The sequence below is a fragment of the Neophocaena asiaeorientalis genome, unplaced genomic scaffold, assembly GCF_003031525.2.
Source record: "Neophocaena asiaeorientalis asiaeorientalis breed wild unplaced genomic scaffold, Neophocaena_asiaeorientalis_V1.1 scaffold70, whole genome shotgun sequence".
In the NCBI taxonomy this organism is placed as follows: Eukaryota; Metazoa; Chordata; class Mammalia; order Artiodactyla; family Phocoenidae; genus Neophocaena; species Neophocaena asiaeorientalis.
This window is the reverse complement of record NW_020175410.1, coordinates 1,087,982-1,110,588: the sequence shown is the minus strand read 5'-3', so window position 1 is coordinate 1,110,588 and position 22,607 is coordinate 1,087,982. Positions and strand designations below refer to the sequence as shown.

General features: G+C 35.3%; 1 protein-coding gene across 1 annotated transcript in view; it reads right to left on the bottom strand.

Annotated features, from left to right (window-relative positions):
* Positions 1-22,607, bottom strand: part of CRPPA (CDP-L-ribitol pyrophosphorylase A) — a 297,097-nt gene that overhangs the window by 136,812 nt on the left and 137,678 nt on the right. Inside the window, exons 7-8 of the mRNA XM_024767102.1 lie at positions 9,510-9,584; positions 8,957-9,049 (exon numbers count right to left, since the gene is read on the bottom strand). Coding sequence (XP_024622870.1) covers positions 8,957-9,049; positions 9,510-9,584 — 168 coding nt within the window. The remainder of the gene's footprint in view (positions 1-8,956; positions 9,050-9,509; positions 9,585-22,607) is intronic.

Sequence of the window (22,607 nt, the reverse complement as noted above, 5' to 3'; positions counted from 1 at the left end):
CCAGAGTCCTGTGACCTCCCAACCACTGCGTCACTTCTCGTCTTTTAATTAAGCTCATATTATTAAGAATCTTCATTTACAAAAACAAAATTAGCTAAATAAAATTATTTCCTTACTTCAGATCAAGATATGAAAATCTGGAAAATTAGCACATATGGAAATGCCTCATTCTTCTAAAGTAAGATGTAGTTTAAAAATGTATTACATGATGAAATAGGCTACATGTATGTCAAAATACCTGACACACAGATGTTCAGTAAATGCTATATGAATTTATATTAAGCAATTAATTAGATAATGAAGAGACTAGGATAGTTCCCTGTAAAGTGCTAACTAGACAGCACCTAAAGTAAGTTTAAGATGAATTAGTAAGAAACAGCATTGGTGTGAGTTTTAATGATTAATAAATCATTTTCAGAAGGCAGGACCTGGCTACACATGGAAGGATAGATTTCTTGGGAGATGGGAGAAAAATTAATCTTGCAACTGTTGTTAGAGAGAAAAAAAGGGACAAATGCAAAAAGGGAAGAGCTAGACTTAACACAATAAAACCCAGCCTATGAAAGAGGAGGATAAATAAGAAAGAGGTAAACACAAGAGAAACAATTTTTAAAATCCCATGAGTCTTGTGATAAGGATTAAAGTACAGAAAGGTGTCAAAAATTGCTCAAAAAAGGAATATCCTACCACCTGATTCATACTGAACATGACTGTAATCATCTAAATTGCTCTACTATATCTTTATGTAAAAGACATCCGTCGTGGATCATATAAAAGTAAAAAGACATCGCAAAATTTTGTAGTATAGACAATATTTTTAGAAAGAGAAGCTACTTAGATGCAATCAAGAACATCCTGCTCTTTTACAGATAAAAATTCTGACCTAAGGTTCAGAGACAAGGAAATAACTTGACAAGGTTAGCAGGCGTGTTACTTGCACAAACCTAGTACCTATACCTTGAATCCCACTCCAGGTTCACATCCTTACCTTGCCAAAGATCTCCTAAAACGTTAAATAGCCAATTCTTTCTATTCAACACCTCCTTTACAAAAATAGAATTTTGTTTTCTCCATGAAGTAAAATCCTTTTAGATATTATAAACAAAGGCAGGCTTAGCTATGTTCATATTAACATATATATTTCTAATAAATTATAGAAGTATAACATGTAATTTTAAAATAATAAACGGTACTGAAAATATATTTAGTCCCATCTTTGTAAAGAAATAGCATGACATAATTAAGCTAAGGGCCATTTCCACTGTTTAAAACAGAATCCAATGCACAAAAGAAATCTAATAAAGGAAATCCCGACATAATTTTTAAAAACGGAATGACCAAACCAATTGTTTATTTCCTTTTCTAGGGCTAAAATTCATGTAAGCCACTTAACAAAGGAGGCTATTTTCATTTATTTTGCCTCCTATTCATTTCATGTTAAATTTTATAAACTGATTTGCTAGGACAGCACTGGCAAATTCAAACAACTTTGTTCATCTGACCAAGTTTAGTAAACTACTTAAAATAGAAAATTAGTGATTCCAAACTCCATGCTTAATCAAGAAAAAAAAATTATTCTGAAAACAGAGAAAAAGTTCTCTGGAATTCATTCTATTTGTACACCCATTAGAACATCATTCTATCTGAAAATAACCTTTATTCATTAAAAGAAAGAGTACCAGAAGGTATGTCCTATGAGAATCAGTTCTTTACACATCATCAATTACACGTCCATCACAATTAATCTTAGGGAATTTCTATATCCCACAACACAAACTTTCTAGTAACCATTTAGCCGGAAGCAAAGATCTCCTAAAACTTAAAAAAGCAATCAATTCTTTCTACTCAACACCTCCTACAAGAATGACTTCATCATTCCTCATCTTTGTGTTAGATATGAATCCCTTAGTGACTAAAAGGGCAAAAAGGTTCCAAAGGTATTTTAAACCAATATTTACTTAGATTTTATTACTGATTTAGGCAGGAAATACCTGAGACTTACTATATGAGAAGAAAACAAATGAAAACATTTGTAGAATTTTGTGGAAGTGATTGCATTTCTGCCACTGAAGCTGTGTACAAACATGAAAGAGAGAACTTTAAAGTATCTTAAGTGATGACATCACAGGCATTTAACATATAATAAAGTTATAATTTTCTAAGGGAAAAATCAAGGTATCCATAAGGCTACAATAGCAACATGGTTGAGATAGGAATAGAAGAGGGAATGGGGCCTAATCCCTTGGTCATTCATTGGCTATTAAACACTCACATACACACACACACACACACACACACACACACACACACAAAATATCCATTCAAAAATAAATGTAAATAAACTAGGACCTGAAACATTCATAGTTGACCCTTGAACAATATGGGGGGTTAGGGGCACCAACTCTTTGCACAGCTGAAAATCCACGCATAACTTACGGTCAGCCCTCCGAATACACGATTCCTCCTCCATCCCACAGTTCCTCAGCATCTGTGGATTCAACCAACTAGGATCCTGTAGTACTATAGTATTTACTACTAAAAAAATCTGCCTATAAGTGGACCTGCGCAGTTCAAACCAATATTGTTCTAAGGTAAACTGTGCCCCATAAAGAGTAAACCCAATATGGAAGCAGTAAGAATTATGATAGGAAGCGCTCTCTTCTTTGGTCTTATAAGAAATTTTGCCTTAAAAACACACTTTCTTAGTCCAGTAGTAATAAGGTTAACAGAATGAAATGTATAGAACAAGAAGTTAAAGTGAAAAATACACATGCTGGGTTCTGTTAAGAAATTTAACAGGACCACAGATTTTTATAACTTAAGTTCAATAAAGGCTCAGTACCCTGTGAAGCTAAAGAAAGAAACCATTAGCACTTAAAAGAAGGAATCAATGTGTTTTTCCAATTGTCATTTGTTCTTTATTAGGAAGAAATTTTAAACACATATATATATGTATATGTGTATTTTTAATCTCTTTCCATCTCATTATTTAACACATTCATGAGAGTGTAAGAGTAAAAAGTGTATATGATAAACTGCACATTGGATTGATTCTGTTCCTGGCTCTGCCACTGGTGAGTGTGGAACCTTCTGGAAACAATTTACATCTCTGTGACAGTTTCCCCAGATGTGAATGTATCAAGTGTCAACTGATGGTGGTTTTCCATTTTTTTTATTTGCTGACATGTTCAAATATTAAACATTTTGAAGTATTTTAAAGATCATGTATTCTGATCTATTATGTCAATAAACTACTTTCCTGTAACTAGAACTAAATTAGGCACTTTTGAAGGTTTATTTATGTTTTTCAAAGCATTAAAATTCCATATGGGAATTTCTGTTTTTTGCTTAAGTAAATTCATGAAAAGATTCCTATCTCTCCTAAAGCACCAATAAAATTATTGTCTACATTGTCAGGGGAAATTAGAGCTCTTGGATAATTATCCAGATAATTACTGTAAAATTATTTTGCTGTGGAAAGTGATAAACTATTTTATCAAGTAAAATTAAAGAATCTGCTTCATTTCTCAGTTTTTAACTTCCACTTAAATTTGTGGCCAATTTCCTTCTGCTTTTAAAAATTAAACTTTTGGTGCCTATTATATGAATCAGCTATGCTCACTGAATAAGTAAGAATATACTCTCCATTATCTCATCTGATAGTAGTACTAAAGAATATTTTGTGGAAATCTTGCCAGATCCAAAAAAAGTAGAATCTCTATTTTCTTTTCTGGACCTGGAAAGTATTTTTTGACAGTTTTACATTTGATTTTAGATAATCTTGGATGGAAAACAGCTACACTTAGCTTTGTCTTCTGAAAATCTCCTCCATTACCGGGGAAAAAACACTTCTCTGATCATTAATTTCTAAGAAAAGACAACCTACAATTCAGACTCTTAACACCTTTGTGTCTTGTACAATTTAAATAGAAGCCTATGGGGTTTTTTTGGAGTGATTTTTATATCAGAAACTTCATGAATTTACCTTTCACTATTCTAATAGATCTCAAATATTGTCTTTTCTAAATATTTGTTTATTACTTAAGTAGTGAAAAAAACAAATAATAGAAAATAGTAGAAAATAGAAAACTGAACATGTCCCATGTTGATAGTTATTGTATCAGTTGATTCCAAAAGAGCTTTCAGATGACCCTCTTGCTGCAATCTGGAAAAGGTGCTAGCAGTACTATACACCCCCTGGTAACCACAAGAAAGACAGGCTATCAAAAACCAGTCAACTCGGGATAAAAACTTGGCTCCTTGATAACTTACGTGATAGACTGAACAGCATCAAAAATCACATCTGAAAAGGATTCTTAAACATAATTCTTATACAACTTTACGAAAGAAAGCATTGGCCTTTAATGTTTATAAGGTTTTTCTTGTTAAAAAAACACAGAGAGTGATCTAAATTTTTAAAATTCCTTCATGCCAACCAGTTTCTAGTTTTAAAAAGGCTTTTTTTTTCTTTCAAGTAGAGACTAGTCTAGTACAAGGTGTGATTGCTATCCAAATATGTGTTCCCACAGGCTCACAGTTGAAAGATCGCATACAATAACAAACGTCATCCTAAGCCACACAGATGCACTGAAAAACAGAATACTTAAAAAATGACCCCACCCAACTATCTCTCCTCACTTTAATGCTGGCACCTATTCTATCATCTGTCAGTCTCCAGCTGACTACAGAAATTTGGAAAGTTCTGATAACTCATTATAACTACAATTAAGTTATACCTACCAAAACAGAAGATTTTTTAAGTTGATCAAATTAACATTGATAAATTCCTTAAATCATATTCAACATCATCAAGAATTAAGAAGCAGGCAAAATGAGACTACTTAAAGTACATAAAAAGAATATAAGAATGATGACCAAATAGATAGTCCAAAAAGGTATTTTGAACAAAGTTGTAATAAAGAATATTGCTTACAAAACTAAAAATAACCAAAAATATTTTTGCAAAAATGACCACTTGAAACGAAGCATGTCACAACATATTATCATATAAATGTCTACAAGATCACTCAAAAAAGTTTATTTTCGCAAACATAACCTAAATTTTAAAAATAGAAGATAAAATTATTTTAATAAATATCTTAGTTCTTCTAAAATAAAATCCCAATTATTTGTCCTACTTCTCATGCTAAAATTTTGCTCCTTTCTCTACATGGATCTTAAAGCAGTAGGCTCTACCTATGCCAGTTTATCTTAGATAACAAAAACCTCCTGCATTAAATATTTCCTAACCCATTTTGCTTTCATAAAATCCAGGGAGAAGTTGATCTCTGATCTTTGAACAACCAAGAATCCTACAGAACCCGAACTAAAACCTAAGTATCCTAAATACCTAGAACCCAGCACCATTAACCGTCCATTCCTTTAGTAGTTAGCACCCTCCAAGGTGTAAATACTCCAGAATGAACTTGAAAGTCACACGTACCTTCTGAATGACTACTGAATGACAGCTAACCAGGGTATTCCAAAATATTTTTCTGTATCTACATAAGAATATAATAGAAGAGATATGTGGGCTTCATCAATACTGTTGTCCTGACATTAATTTTTTAGCACTGAGAACATGATCTAATGTTTTCGTCAAACAAACGCCCCAGCTAAACTGACTTTCAGTCCCATTTCTTCTGAATATTTGTTCTTGTACAGTAAAACATGATGACACTGCAAATGAGGGCCTTAACTAAACACCCTCTGAGTTGAAAAAACCCTCACAAACACCTACTCAACCACAATTTTCCTTTTCATCTGACTGATTCCTACCAAGCCTTCCTCTCTTCAGATGGACTGAAAATCAAAGTTGATAAACCATGACTGTACTACATGTCAGCCAAGAAAAAATAGGCCTGTAAACATTTACAATACATGCATTCAATAACTATTGAATCACATAATCCCAAAATAAAAATGGAGATACTTTTCTATGACTCAGATGTCACTTTGGATTTATTTTCTGATGAATAAAATCTACCTGTTGAGGGAAGCAAACGAACAGACTCTTCTCAGAATTTAAAAGTGCTTTAAAAAGGCTTATTTAAAAAAAAAAAATCCCCCATGGTAGTGTCCTTTTCGTCTTGGCTTAATCTTCTAGAGAAGTAATTCAGATAGAGGCAAAGTAAACACACCATAGCCTCAGAGCTATCTGATTCACATAATATCTTTTCAATTACATATATATGTATATATGTCTGCATATGTATTCATACTTTCATATCCACACACTATATGTGTATGCATTGTTCCCATTTAACTAATGTAAAAATTGTGTCCCCAGATATCTAGACTCAACTTTAAGTCTTTTATTCTACACTATATTTTCCACACAATTATTTATTTGGGGAATATTTGAATGATTCTGCCAAATTTTAAGTCACAGGGAAACTGAAATGGCCTTTCGGCAATTTGGGGGTAAAGTAGCATCAGAAGGAAAAAAAAGATGAAGCCTTTACACAATCATTTACAGGACAATTAAAAAATCCAGAGACAATTTACTTGACTCTCAATCCAACAAGGCAGTATTCTTTACCTTTCCAGTGATTTGTTCCACCCCAAGGATACAGATTCCAGATACGTTCTAGAGACATTTTCCTATTAAGTTTAATAATAACCCTAATAATCACCACACTGATTCTACCTATGTAATGGGAAAATAACAGGTAGACAAGTATTAACTATAGAGTGACAACTCTCCAGTTTAAAGTGAACATTTTAGTTTTTATAGCATACTGACTTAGCGTATACTGACTTATAATAATACTATTCTAAAATTAGTTCTCGTAGACACTTCCTTCCTAACTAGAGGATTGTCCATCTTTTCCCTTAGTTTAATACAGAACACTAGGTAGCCAAAAAGAAGAATGAAAATCTGGCATTTACTAGGATATGTAAAATGGAACTCTACAGGAGTCAACAGAAAACTAAATTCAAATATTTATGGAAGCAATGCAAAGGACTGAACTTGAGATACAATAGTAACAATAAACTACAAGAACTAACAGTTTAAAAATGCTGTGTGTGTGTGTGTGTGTGTGTGTGTGTGTGTGTGTGTGTGTGTATTTGGTGAAGAGAAGCAGAGGAAAAGGGTAGAAGGAAAATTCATTGATGACACAGATTCCCACCTGCATGCCTGCCACAACTATACTGCCACTAAGAGAAGTCAACTAATGGGGAATGTGCTTTTGGGAGAGATCTGACATGCTAGGTGTGAGAAGATAGTCAAGTACTCAAATGGAAGTACCTGATAAAATGCTGAACAATGTAGGACTGAAGCTCAGGAATCAGATTAGAACAGCATCAGTAAGCTGTGATTCATCTCATCCAAATTGGAAAGAGCAGGAGCTAGACTATTAAATGAAACTAACATTGCACGGCTGCCAAGGGCCCAGCACTATAATATCAACTACATTTTACATTCATTCATTTTAATCCTGACAGTGATTTAACAAGTAGGGCTACTAGCCTCATTTCTAAAAGGAGGAAAGCAAGCCTCAGAAAAGTTAAGTAACTTGACCAAGGAACCAATGTATTCTGAATTCAAAGCCTTTGCTCTCTTTACAGTACTCTTCTGCCTCTTCAGAAGAATATCAGGGGATATGGTGTGAATGAGATTTCTAAGCAAGTTAACGTGGAGCGATGAATAGGGAGCCAAACAGAACTCTGAATTTATCTCCAACCTATGGAGACTTAGAGCCCTTCAGCATTTGGAACATTTCATGCTGTTCCTAAAAATATCAATGAAAACATCTATATTTCTGTTAAAATCATTCACATGAGGAATCTGGGTTTCCATGACCAGCAGCACTCATGGAACTCATCTCTAGGGCATAAAATCAAATACAATAGGCAGGTGAAATCATCAAACTTCCCCCAGTTGCTAATCTGTTTCTACTTGCATGGCTCAGTCTAGAGCTACTTATTTTTAGTGCAAATTTTCTTTATTCTGTATTAATAATCTCACCTAACAAGAATTTAATTCCCACACTATGGCACAGGCCTGAGCTTTATGAATTCAACAATTGCTAAGCAATTGTTTTGAGAATTTCATGTTTGGAATGTCTTCCCACAGCAAAATGCTGCTGACAACAGATTCTTCTCAGCTAGTTTGTCAGTCCTGGGCTCTGGTTTTGTTACTTCCTGGTCTTGCCCTCTGAAATACCCCTCTGCTGCACAGTTAAAAAGGCCAATCAAGTGAATTCTGTACTAAACATACATTTTTAGGCTTTCACAGAAAAGATCTCTCCAAAACTTTCATGGGCCATTTTTCTAGGACTTCTCTTTTATCTGTTGCTCATTCTACTTTTTTTTTTTTGCGGTGCGCGGGCCTCTCACTGCTGTGGTCTCTCCCGTTGCGGAGCTCAGGCCCCGGACGCGCAGGCTCAGCGGCCATGGCTCATGGGCAAGCCGCTCCGCAGCATGTGTGATCTTCCCAGACCGGAGCACGAACCCGCGTCCCCTGCATTGGCAGGCAGATTCTCAACCACTGCGCCACCAGGGAAGTCTGCTCATTCTACTTTTGCTGTCCATGGAACAGAGAAGATGAAACAACCTAAGAGTATCTTCTTCCACCTGATTTGTGCCCCTCAGTTTTTTAACTTTGGGATTTCTTCTCTAATGGCATTCTGGTAGTACACTAAAATAAAACTCTTTCACATTATCCAAACAACAAGTCAACTCAGCAATAACCTCTGAAATTCTAATGAAGGAAAAGACATGCAATTTTTGCTAGGGTGAAAAACCTATCAGTTCAAACAAATAATTGAAATAATAAGGACCTGCAGTCAGATTACTCAAAGCAAGAAAGTGAGTTCAAGAACCCACCGAGAAGAGTTTCTTTGTTTGGGTTTAGATGGATTTCTTCAGTTGGATGAAATTTTGTTAAAAAGAAAAGTTGAATTTCAAGGAACAAAGCCTAAGTTTGAAAAGTCTGCATTAATTCACTTACTGAAATAACAACAACAGGATATAAAATGGAAAGATTACTCTCTTCAAGCATATTCAGTAATTTCTGGGTTTCTTCAAAATCAGAGGTCATAACCTGAAAGACCAGAAAAATAAAAGAAGTTCTTAAATGACTTAAGAGTTCATTGAAGGAGAAAAATGGATAGCTTTTAAACATTTAAACATTCAAAATATCTATCAAGCTTAATTTTAAATTTTCAAACAATGTTAAAGGATACCCATAAGATTATAGCTATTAAAATTTTTTTAATTCATTAATTCAAACCTATCTTCTTATCTACTTTTTACCAGAAATTTGAAAATACCGTTTAAAGAAATATCACCCTCTTCTCATTACGTGAACTAGGTTGTTAGAAAATGTTATTTCCCTATTTCAAAAGACAAAAATAAAATTTCTAAATACATATTGAATAACACAACTCACCTATCAAAATCTTAAATTCAAATACTTAAGAAACAAGAAAACTAACTACTTGTCAAACATTACATTTATACAAATCCTCAAGTGCTTTTAATCATTTGTATTAACTACTTACATTCACACAAACAAAATTGTAGCATTGCTCTAAGATGATTTGCTGAATATCTCTGCCAGATGTGACTTTTACATGCTAGGAGAAAAAAATAGAGGAAAAAAGAGTTTACAAGCTAGATAGAAAGACCAAACATGAGCATAAACAACTTTATGAGCACAAAATTTCTATAGGCACATAACACCAAGGACCATGCATAAGAGCAAAATAATTCAGACTGAAGTTTATGAGGCTACCCAAAAAAACCCCACTTGAAGTAGTCCTAAAATAATTAACATTATTGTAGCAAATAAGTAGATAGGAAATTGTTTTAGATAAAAAAATGTTGAAAAGGCTCAACATATATTCAGGAATAGGCAAATAGTCTGGTTTTTCTTATACAAAAAATATACAGTAGAAAATTTTTGAATAAAATTTAAAAATTGGTTAGACAAGAATTTTTAGAGAATTCTGGAAGCATGTTAAATACTACAGTTACAAAGAATACATTTAACTAAATATGGAATGACTAGAAACAGGGAAAGCAACAAGAGATTACCATCATAGGCCTTCTTCTAAGGGTCCAGATCAAGATAGCAGAGTAGGACGATCCTGAGCTCACCCCTCCCATGAAACACCAAAACTACAACTACATATAGAATGACTGTCTCTGAGAATGACTTGAAGATTAGCAGAACAGACTTTCTACAACCAATGCTATAAAGAAAAGGCCACATCAAGACAGGAAGGACGGGCAGAGGGGCAGACATGCAGTCTAATCAGAACCCCCACCCCCAGTGCAGCTGTCCATAAGCAGGAGGGATATCGCAACCGTGAAGGTTCCCCCTGAGGAGCTAGGAGTCTGAGCCCCATGTTGGGCTCCCCATCCCGAAGGGCCTACACCAGGAAGATGAGCCCCCATAACATCTGCCTTTGAAAACCAGTGGGGCGCACACCCGGGAGAAGTAGAGGGCTGTGAGAAATCAAGATACTGCTCGTGAAAGGCTCACACACAAACTCACTCAGAGTCCCAGCACAGAGGCAGAGCCTTGAAAAGAGCCTAGGTAGTATCAAAGGAAATTTACTGACTAGTTTCAGGGCTTGTGCTGGAGGGGCAGAAATCTGGTAGAACTCTCTCCAGGGACAGAAGCAGTGGCAGGCAACATTTTTTTTTTCAAACTCTTCTACCTACCAGGCCGTTGCCATTTCTACCACTGTTCATCAACCTAGTTAACCCATGTGCCCCACCCCAGTATTCCCCTGAGGAACAGCCCTCCTCAACCCACCCAACCCGGCTAGCTTCTCCAAAGTACCTGCTGCCTCACCCCACCCAGTGGCTGACCTCAGTCAGCACCAGCACCCCTCCAAAGTGGCTCCTGCTCTCAGAAGCCAGCCCCACACATCAGCAGGCCAGGAGCAGTTGTGGCCAGACCTCTCAGCCAGCCAGGCCAAGAACCAGCACACCGTTTCAGCATGCCTGCAACAACTGTGGCCCAACCACAACAGGAGGGCACAATGACCAGGGGAGACTGCACCATCAGGCCCCACAGGACACCATTTATATAAGGTCACTCTTTCAAAACCAGGAGATGTAGCTGATATACCTAACACACAGAAACAGAGTTAGGTAAAATGAGGAAACAAAAGACTATCTTCCAAATGAAAGTTGGCAAAACTTCAAAAAAAGAACTCAACAAAATGAAAATGAACAGTTCTATCAGATAAAGAGTTCAAATTAACAGTAATAAATAAGCTCACTGAATGGAGAGAAGTATGTGAACTCAGTGAGAACTTAAAAAGAAAACATAAAAATGAGCCAATCAGAGCTGAAGAATACAGTAACTATAATGAAAAATACACTAGAGGGAATCAACAAGAGATCAGAAGATGCAGAAGAATGAATCATCAATCTGCATGATAGGGTACTTGTAATCACCCAATCAAAACAACAAAAATAAAAAAAGAATTTTAAAAAATGAGAATAAAAGAAAAAGCGACCTCTGATACAACATCAAGTATACTAACATTTGAAGTACAGGGGCCCCAGAAGGCAAAGAGAGACAAGGACACAAAACCTATTTGAAAAAACAATGGCTAAAAACTTCCCAAATCTGGGGAAGGAAACAGACATCCATGTCCAGGAAGCACAGACAGTACCAAACAAGATGAACCCAAAGAGACCCACACCAAGACACATTATAATTAAAATGTCAAAATTTAAATATAAAGAGGGAATTTTAAAATCAGCAAGAGAAAAGCAACTAGTTACATACAAGGGAAAACCCCCATAAGACTATCAGCTACTTTTCGGCAGAAACTTTATAGGCCCCAGAAGAGACTAGCATGATATATTCAAAGTACAGAAAGGAGAAAACTTACAACCAAGAATACTCTACCTGGCAAGATACAGAGTTTCCCAGAAGCAAAAGCTAAAGTAGTTCATCACCACAAAACTGGCCTTATAAGAAATGTTAAAGGGAATTCTTTAAATGGAAAAGGCAATAGCTAGAAACCAGAAATTTACGAAGGAAAAACTCACTGGTAAAGGCAAACATATAGTAAAGGTAGTAGTAGATCAACCACCTATATAGCTAGTATGAAGATTAAAAGACAAAAGTAGTAAAATCGTCTGTATCTAAAATATTTATTTAAATGATACCCAAAGTAAAAAGATATAAAATGTGACATCAAAAATATAAAGCATGGGTAAGAATAAAATGTTGTGCTTTTAGAACACGTTTCAACTCAAGATGCCATCAACTTAAAATGGGCTACTATATACATAGTTTGTTATATATAAACCTTATGGTAACCACAAGTCAAAAACCTCTAACAGATACACAAAAAATAGAGAAAGGAAGCCAAACATAACACTAAAGAAACTCATCAAATGGGAAGGGAAAAGAACCAGAGAAGAAGAAAGCGATAAAGAACTACAAAACCAATCAGAAAACAACTAACAAAATGACAATAAGTACATACCTAATCAACAGTCACTTCAATCAAAATGAACTAAATGCTATAATCAAAAGACACAGGTGGCTGAAAGGATAAAAAAAATAAGACCCATCTATAGGTCACCTTCAAGCAACTCACTTCATATCTAAAGACACACACAGACTAAAAGTGAAAGAATAGAAAAGATTTTCCATATAAGCTAGGGTAGCAATATGCATATCAGACAAAATAGACTTTAAAACAACAAATGTAACAAGAGACAAAGAATGTCATTATATAAAGATAAAGGGATCAATCCAACAAGAGACTATAACACTTATAAATATCTATGCACCCAAAAAAGGAGCAAATATAAAGCAAATATTAACACACATACAGGAAGGTATTGACAATAATATGATAATAGTAGACTTTAACACTCCACTTACACCAACAGACATATCAGACAGAATATCAATAAGGAAACACTGGCCTTAAAGGCACACTAGACCACTAAAAATAGATATCTATAGACCTTTCACCCCCAAAACAGCAGAATACACATTCTTTAAAAATACACATGAACATTCTCCAGGATAGATCTCATGTTAGGCCACAAAACAAGTCTCAATAAATTTAAGAAGACTGAAATCACACCTAGCATCTTTTCTGACCCAAACAGTATAAAACTGTAAATCAATTACAAGAAGAAAACTGGAAAAAAAACCACAAACATTTTGGAGCCTAAACCAAAAGCTACTAATCAATCAATGGGTCAATGAAGAAATCAAAAAAATACTCTGAAACAAATGAAAATGGAAAGACAATTGTTCCAAAATCTATGGGATGCAGTGAAAGCAGTTTTAGAAGGGATGCTTACAGTAATGCAGGCCTACCTCAAGAAACAAGAACAATCTCAAATAAACAATATAACTTTACACCTAAAGGAACCAGGAAAAGATGAATAAAAGAAACACAGTTAGTTGAAGGAAGGAAATGATGAAAATCAGAGCAAAAATAAATGAAATAGAGACTTTTAAAAAATCTTTTTAAATCAATGAAACTAAGAGCTGGGGTTTTAAAAAGATTTTAAAAATTCACAAACCTTTAGAGAGACACATCGTGAAAAAAAGAAAGAGAGCCCAAATAAATAAAAAGAAAGAGAAGAAATTACAACTAATACCACAGAAATACAATGGACAAGAGATTACTGTGAATAATTATACACCAACAAATTGGACAACCTAAAAGAAACAGATAAATTCCTAGAAACATAAAATCTTCTAAGACTGAATCAGGAAAGAATAGAAAATCTGAACAGACTGATGACTGGTAATGAAATTAAATCAGTAATGAAAAAACTCCAACAAACAAAAGTCTAGGATGTGAGGGCTTCACATGTGAATTCTATCAAACATTTAAATAAGACTTAATACCTACCCTTCTCTAACTACTCCAAAGAATTGAAAAGGAAGAAATGGCTTCAAACTCATTTTAGGAGGCCAGCATCACTGTGATACCAAAACCATATAACAACACTACAAAAAAAGAAAATTAATATTCATCAGGCCAATATCAATGATGAACATAGATGCAAAAATCCTCAACAAAATATGAGCAAACTGAATTCAACAATACATTAAAAGGATCATACACCATAATCAAGTGAGATTAATTCCAGGGACACAAGTTTGCTTCAATATTCACACATCAATGAACATGATACAGCACATTCACAAAATGAAGAATAAAAATCATATGATTACCCCAATAGATCTAGAAGAAACTTTTGACAAAATTCAACATCCAGTTATGATGGAAACTCTTAATAAGGCAGGTATAGAGGGAACATACCTTAACATAAAAAAGGTCATATATGACAAACCCACAGCTAACATCATACTCAATGGTGAAGAGCTGAAAGATTTTCCTTTCAGATCAGGCAAAAGACAAGGATGCCCACCATCACCACTTCTATTCAACATAGTATGGGAAGTCCCAGCCACAGCAATCACACCAGAATAAGACACAAAAACAATACAAACTGGAAGAGAAAAAATAAAACTGTCACTATTTGCAGATGATATGACACTATGTATAGAAAACCCTAGACTCCACTAAAAACCTATTAGAATAAATGAATTCAGTAAAATTGTAGAATACAAAATATGTATAAATCTGTTGCAGTTCTGTACACTAATAATAAACTATCAGAAAGTGAAATTAAGGCAATTCTATTTATAATTTTATCAAAAAGAATAAAATACCTAGGAATAAATTTAACCAAGAAGGTCAAAGACCTATACTCTGAAAACTATAAAACATTGATGAAAGAAATTAAAGATGACACGATTAAGTGGAAAGACATACTGTGCTCATGGACTGGAAAAAAAATTTTGTTAAAATGATGATAGTACCCAAGGCAATCTACAGATTCAGTACAGTCCCTATCAAAATACCAATGGCATTTATCGTAGAACTAATACAAATAATTCTAAAGTACCTATGGAATAACAAAGGACCCCAAATAGCCAAAGCAATCTTGAGAAAGAATAACAAACCTGGAGGTATCATGTGCCCTGATTTCAAACTATACTACAAAGCTATAGTAATCAAAACTGTATGGTACTGGCACAAAAGCAGACATATAGATCAATGGAACAGAGGAGAGGGCCCAGAAATAAACCCACCCGTATCTGGTTAATTAATTTATGACAAAGAAGCCAATAATACATAGTGTGGAAAGAAAGTCTCCTCAACAAATAGTTTTGAAAAAACTGGACAGTTACATTCAAAAGAATAAAACTGGACCACTTTCTTATACCACATACAAAAATATACTCAAGATAGATTAAAGACTTAAATGAAAGACCGGAAACCATAAAACTCCTAGAAGAAAACATAGGCAGAACACTCTTTGACATAAATCATAGCAAATTTTTTTGGATCTGTCCCCTAAGGCAAAAGAAACAAAAGCAAAAATAAACAAATGAGACCTAATTAAACTTACAAGATTTTGAATAGCAAAGGAAATCATTGATAAAACAAAGACACAACCTACTGAATGGGAGTATTTGCAAATGATATGACCCAAAAAGGGTTAATATGCAAAATACATAAACAGCTCATACAACTGAATATCAAAACAAACACACAACCCAATCAAAAAGTGGACAGAAGTCCTGAACAGACATTTCTCCAAAGAAGACATATAGAAGGCCAGCAGGCACACGGAAAGATGCTTGACATCACTAATCATCAGAGAAATGCAAATCAAAATCACCATGAGAGATCACCTCATACTTGTCAGAATGGCTATCATCAAAAAGACCACAAATAGCAAATGTTGGAGAAGGTGTGGAAAAAAAGGAACCCTAGTGCACTGTTGGTGAGAATGTAAACTGGTGCAACCACTATGGAAAATGGTATCGAGGTTCCCCCAAAAATTAAAACTATAACTACTATACTAACCAGCAATTCCACTCTTGGGTATTTACCCAAAGAAAATGAAAACACTAATCAAAAAGATATAAGCACCACTGTGTTCAATGTAGCAGCCAAGATATGGAAGTGCCTGTTGAGAGATGAATGCTTGAAGATGTGGAGGTGTGTGTGTGTGTGTGTGTATTTTATATATATATATATATAAAATACACACACACACATATGCATGTATGCATACACAGTGGAATATACTCAGCCATAAAAAAGAATAAAATCTTGTCATTTGCGACAACATGGATGGAACATCTATGATATTCCAGAGGGTATTATGCTAAATGAAATAAGTCAGAGAGAGAAATACACTTACACATGGAACCTAAAAAACAAAACAAATGAACGAACAAAATAAAACATAAGGAAACTCATAGATGAGAACAAGCTGGTGGTTGCCAGAGGGGTGGGGATGGGGGAGGTAAGGGTATGGGCAAAACAGGTGAAGAACATAAAGTAGTACAAACTTGCAGTTACAAAGTAAGTCATGGAATGGAATGTACAACAAAGGGAATCTAGTCAATAATATTGTGGTAATTTTGTATAGTGACAGATGGTTACTAGACTTATCTTGGTGATCAATCCATAAGGTATATAAATGTTGAATCACAATGTCATACACCTAAAACTAATATGTCAACTATATTTCAATAAAAACAAAAAGAAATGATTATATATGATAGAGAAATAAGACTTAAACTAGGGCAACAATAAGGGAAGAAGATTATTACTAGAGGTAGTCCCAGACTAGATAGAAAATAGTACATACACTATAAAAACTTTCCTAATAAAATTTTTCTTCCATATAGTTCAATGCTCTAATTATTCTCTAGTTTTTCTATTATAGCAATATGAACAAAAAACTACTAAACAAGGGCTCTGTTGTAATGATATCTCTGCTATAACTCTGTAAGAAGTCACATTTTCGTGGTTAATACTGGCATTACATTTAGAAAGCTTTACTTATGTATCTAAAATACAATGCTTGTTCCATAGTAAAACGTGAAACTCTGTATCTCTAAGAGCACTGCCTCTTCAGAAGAATTCAGCTTAATTCTACCTAATTTTGACAAAATATTTGAGAAAGAGAGGTAAAGGTTTTGAGATCTTAGCTACGCTACAGAAATCACTTGGCTCATGAATTTCAAGAATTTTACTTTGGTTTAAAGTTTTTGAGTACAAATTTCAGAGGGAAGATTATTCCAAAACAAAAAAAACTTCCATAGTCATCAGCCATGTACAATAGTGAAATAAAGAAATCAGTTTCCGCTGTGCAACAGTAAGTTTGCTCAAGGAGTCTCATCTTCTAGATATTACAGGGAGATTATTTTTCAGGGGGTTATCACATATCCAAACATTTTAAAAGGCATGAATAGCTAGTATACTCCAAATTGGCTCTTCAAGGATGTTCACATAGCAGGCAGACTTGCAAAAATAGGCATCTCTCTTCTTGGAGCAAATTTGCTTACGTTGTAGAAAGTAAAGATAGAGACATCTCTCTCCATAGAGCAATCTGCTTGGCATTCTAGAGTAATAAAGACAATGTCTCTCTCGTAAGAGGAGGATGGGCTACTTTGCCAGCAGTCCCTGTATAAGGGCAGTGCTTCCCGATATCTAGATTCTTCTTTAATACATTCCACTGCCTAGCAACACCCAGCCCTAATTGTATTTCCCCCGGGGGAACTGCAATTCAGAAAATCAGTGCTGCACTGCTATCCTCTTACTGCTATTGCTGTAACAAATTCTTTCCTCTGACCCTGGAGTTTCATGTCTTTTACCAATATTTACAATACTGGCATGAGTGTTCGCATAAAAATTGGGTATAATCCTCAAATCCTCCCTAGTTTCTGACTTGACAAATATGAAATAAGGCAACCACGTATCTCAACTTTAACAAGTGTGAGTGAATTCTGAACTCGAAAAAAAAAAGAAAATGACTCACTTTAAAAATTTTCTTTTTGGGGACTTCCCTGGGCAGTGGTTAAGAATCCGCCTGCCAATGCAGGGGACACGGGTTCAAGCCCTGGTCCAGGAAGATCTCACATGCTGTGGAGCAACTAAGCCCGTGCACCACAACTACTGAGCCTGTGCTCTAGAGCCCATGAGCCACAACTACTGAGCCCGCGGGCCACAACTATTGAAGCCCACGCACCTAGAGCCCGTGCTCCACAACAAAGAGAAGCCACCACAATGAGAAGCCCGCGCACCACAACGAAGAGCAGCCCCCGCTGCCACAACTAGAGAAAGCCCCATGCAGCAACAAAGACCCAACGCAGCCATAAATAAATAAATAAACTAATTAATTAAATATTTTTCTTTTGGAGGTACATAAATAGGGTCTAGGATGAGAACATAAGGGATATTCCAATTTAGCTTTTCAAGTATTAAAACTGATAAAATTCTTGAGGACCCCATACTCTTAGGGTATGGGGTCTCTGAGGACAGAAACATGTTTTTACCCAGTAGCAAATGCTTGACAAATAGGTTTTTAAAACTTAGCACAGTCTTGTTTCAAGAAGAAAAAGAAAAGTGTATGTTCTTAAAATCAACTATGTGGAAGTTTTTTAAAAAGGTAAAAAAAAAAACTCATCCAAAAATAACACTACCTAGAAATAATTACCCTGAACATCAGGTAAGTATCGTTTCAACAATCCTCTATTAATAATATACGCAGTAAGCTGGTAGGACAAAAGGATGAAGGAACAAAAGCATTAGCACATTTTATGAAAATGGAATCATATGCATGCCATTTAAAAATTATTTAATGTTAGCAAAAAAAAAAAAAACGTTAAATATAATAAAACTGAAGGTGCTGCTATACTTCAGATTATTCTTCACCTCCAGGGAGCTTTTCCTAAATGTTAAGTAAAATATCGTGAACAGGATTAAGACACTGGACTTTTCAATGGCAAAGCACTTCATTTGTAAGTCAGTACTAATTGATTTCCTACTATGAGAAAGAAATAGCACTTCGTAACTCTTCTATCCACTGTTCTGGTCACTTGTACTTTTCTACCCTGACAAGGTTTATTAGATTCATAGACTATGCTATAGCCATAATTCACACAATTTAGACATAAGTTATCTATGCTCAAGACAACTGTTTTAAATTAAAACCTCCCCTTTTATAAATTCATTTTAATTCACTTCTTTATTTGATGAATTTCAGTTGCAAGTAGGTTTTGTTTGTTTTTTAATAAAAACCTCAACATTTTTACATTCCTAGAGTTCTTCACTCTATTAGTTGGAAGAATAGCTTATCTGGGAATAAAAGTTTAGTTCACACTTTCCCTTAGAGATTTGCAGTCTCTGTACCACTGTCTTCAAACACTGTTTCAAAGCATTGTCCAGATGCTTTTTAAAGTCCATGTGTCATCTACTCACTCTCTATTCACCATTTTTTTGGGGTAGATTTCAACATCAAGTAGTTCCACCAGGAAGTAGTCAGAAGTTACATAAGAATTTTTTTCCTATTGTCTTTCTAACTAAATGACAATTTGGCTGGCAGTAGTATTCTTGGATTCCCCTTTGATTCCCTCCAACGTTTACAGACAACGCTTCACTGTATGTATTTGGATAGTAAGTACTGTGGAGGTACAAGAGGTCAGGCAGAGTGTCCTCCTTTCTATGAGTTTTGTTTTTGTTTTTTGCTCCTAGGTACCTACCTGAAGAATTCTTTATGAGGAGGTTCAAAATCTTAATTAAAATCATACCATATTTAATTGTCAGTTGCTGTTCCTCAATTCTTGAAAATATGCCCTCTACATCTTACAGAACTAGTTAGTCATTTCAAGGAAATTTTCTTCTAACTTTCAGAATAACATCTTGGTTTGTCTACTTGACATATAAACATGATCCATATGTTGGATGCCTTTATTATCATTCACACCTATTCTCTTATTGATCATTTAGTTTTTACTTGGAATACACTGTGATTATCCCAAGTTTCCGTCTATGTTAATAACCTGACCTGACCTTTGCTATATTCTATGTCTAATGTACTAATTATTTCTATAACAGTGTGGCTCTAATTGTTTCCACAATTATCAGTTGCTCTATTAATCTCTTGCAATGCTGTCTTTTGAATTTTTAACCTTCTTGAATTCTGATTTTTACTGAGTTATTCTACAGAACCAAAAGGTGTGAGAATATTTTGAGGGACAGAGAGAGCCTTGAGGTTTCCTCCAGATTTTTAAAATCAGATTTGTGTGTTCTGTGATTTTCAGTATAAACTGTAGAGCTTACTAATTATTATTTTTACAAGATGAAGAGTTTTTAAATGGTAGGCATTGATAGTTTCCCCTGCCTCTGCTGAGATACCACTGAGAATTGAGGGATTTTCTGACTTTTCCCCAACCCTCATTTTTTCACCCCCTTTGAAAAAAATATGAAAACCAAACTACATTTTTTTCCATCTTGCAATTGAGACTTTTAATAATTGTTTCCAGTGAAATTTAACTCTTTTATTTGGTCATACTGCTTTCCTCCCAAACAGAAAACAAACAATATTTTCCATGCTTGAGTAAAGAAACTTAGATTCTACCTAAACATAGCAAAGGAGACTTTGACACCTTTAATAAACAAAGACCACCTTAGACAATGCTATTAGGCTGTTTATGAAAAAGTTCTATGGCATCATCTTAAGCTATCATTCCTGACGTTTCCACACTCAAACACAACAAATGGAACAATCTGCTGGCTAGAACTCCTTGTTCTGCAAATATTCTGGTTCGGAGAACATTTAAACAAAATTTAAAACAACCCTTCCAATGTGTTTAGTAAAATTTAAAAAGTATGTCCAAAAGAAAAACCCCCGCCATGAAATACTTTCCTTACATCATAAAAAAATAAGAATTTACAAAATATTTACTACTAACAAAATGCAAACATCTGCATATTCTAAGTACTATTTAAAGTAGGGATATTAGGAAGGAAGCTGCGTTGCCAAAAACTGTTTTCCATTTCAAGAAGAGTTAAGGCTTAACTAAGGCTGAAAAGCATTGGTTTCCAGTCCCATGAGTCAGAGGTTCAAAAACGTGTTTCCAGTCCCATGAGTCAGAGGTTCCCATGAGTGCTGAAAGCCAGCACTCTTTTTACAGAACATGTTGGCTGGATCATTTCTTAATCTGAATCCATCAATTTCCCCCCTCCCTCCCATTCAAACAAGGGCACTAATGTGGGTATATACAAGGGAATCAGAGAGAGATACACTTTTCACTCTGTAGATAACACGTTAACAGTTAAAAGTCTTGTGGCTGCCAGAAGGTAGGGGAAATGGGGAGATGCTGGTCCAAGGGCAAAGTTTCAGTTATGCAAAATGAATACGTTTTTAGGGATTTAATGCGTAGCATGGTGGCTGTAATTAACAATAGTATATTGTATAACTGAAATAAACTTAAGAGGGTAAATCTTAAGTGTTCTCACCCACACCCCCAAAAAAGAAAATGGTAATTATGTGAGGTGATGGATCTATCAGCTTGATTACGGTGATCATTTAAAAGTGTATGTCAAAACATCACACCGTATACATTAAATACACGCAACTTTTATTGGTCAATTATACCTCAATAAAGCTGGGGCAGAAAGTACTTCTATACTGCAAATCCAGAGAACCTTACATAGCTATGAGTGATGCCAACAGAATGCTGAGTCTGGGCCATCAATTCATCAGTCACTGTCTTTATCAATGGAGTCACCTCTGGCCTGTGGGTGCTGCGTCTGGACCTTCAGTCACAGGGTAACAGCCCAGAGCCTCTCCATCCTGCTTTTCAGCAGTCTTTACCTGAGACACTCCTTTAAGAAGTACTATTTCCAAATTCTGAGTTGCCAATTAACATTTACTTCATGGTTATTTTTAGACTTCTGTGGAGGTTTTGTCCATCTAGCATTGAACATTTACTCTATTTTTTTTTAGACAGCTCTAAAGCTCTTTCTTGCAGTTAAGAACATGGCACCTGGAGCCAAGATCCCTTGGTGTTTGAATCTAGCTCTGCAACAAATTTGCTGTACAACTTAGGGCAAATTACTTAAGCGCCATGGCTCAGTTTACTTATCAGAATTGATAGATTAGTTAAATTAATATGTGAGAGTTAAGGATTAAATTTTCCAAAACTTCTTCCCTATCGGCTGGTCTTCTGGAAAGCTTCAGAGAAAAAAGCTACAGCTTTAAAACAATGAATGTCGGTAGAGTTTTGAGGTGGTAAGTAAATCAGGTTACCATTCTGCCATGCTATATCAACTATGGACCTCCAACCATGAACACTAAGCTGGTGGATCATACCAGTGGCCTCCTACTTCCCAAGCTGCCACCACAACTCAGACCCTAGCCTGTCAGACATACCACAGTCTTGATAGTGTTTCAATCCTCTCAGGCAGGCAGAGTAGCACGAGAACCAAGGTTCTGCCATGCTGCAACAGTGTTAGATCATGGGCCCCCATCACACCAGGGAAAGGGCTGATTCTCCCTTCTATGTAGCTTAAAAGCCACACTGTACAAAGGTTAGAGTCTTATAATGCAGTGAACACTGCCTCTGTTCCTGAGTCCATGGATTGGACTTTCCCCAATAATCACTGTTCTAGAAAGTCCCTATTCTAGTGTGAGTCCTGTCATGTCATTCATCTTTGTTTTCTTGAATTTATGTGAAACACTAATGACCATCTTTCCATATAGTGTACCTTAAATGTTTGCTA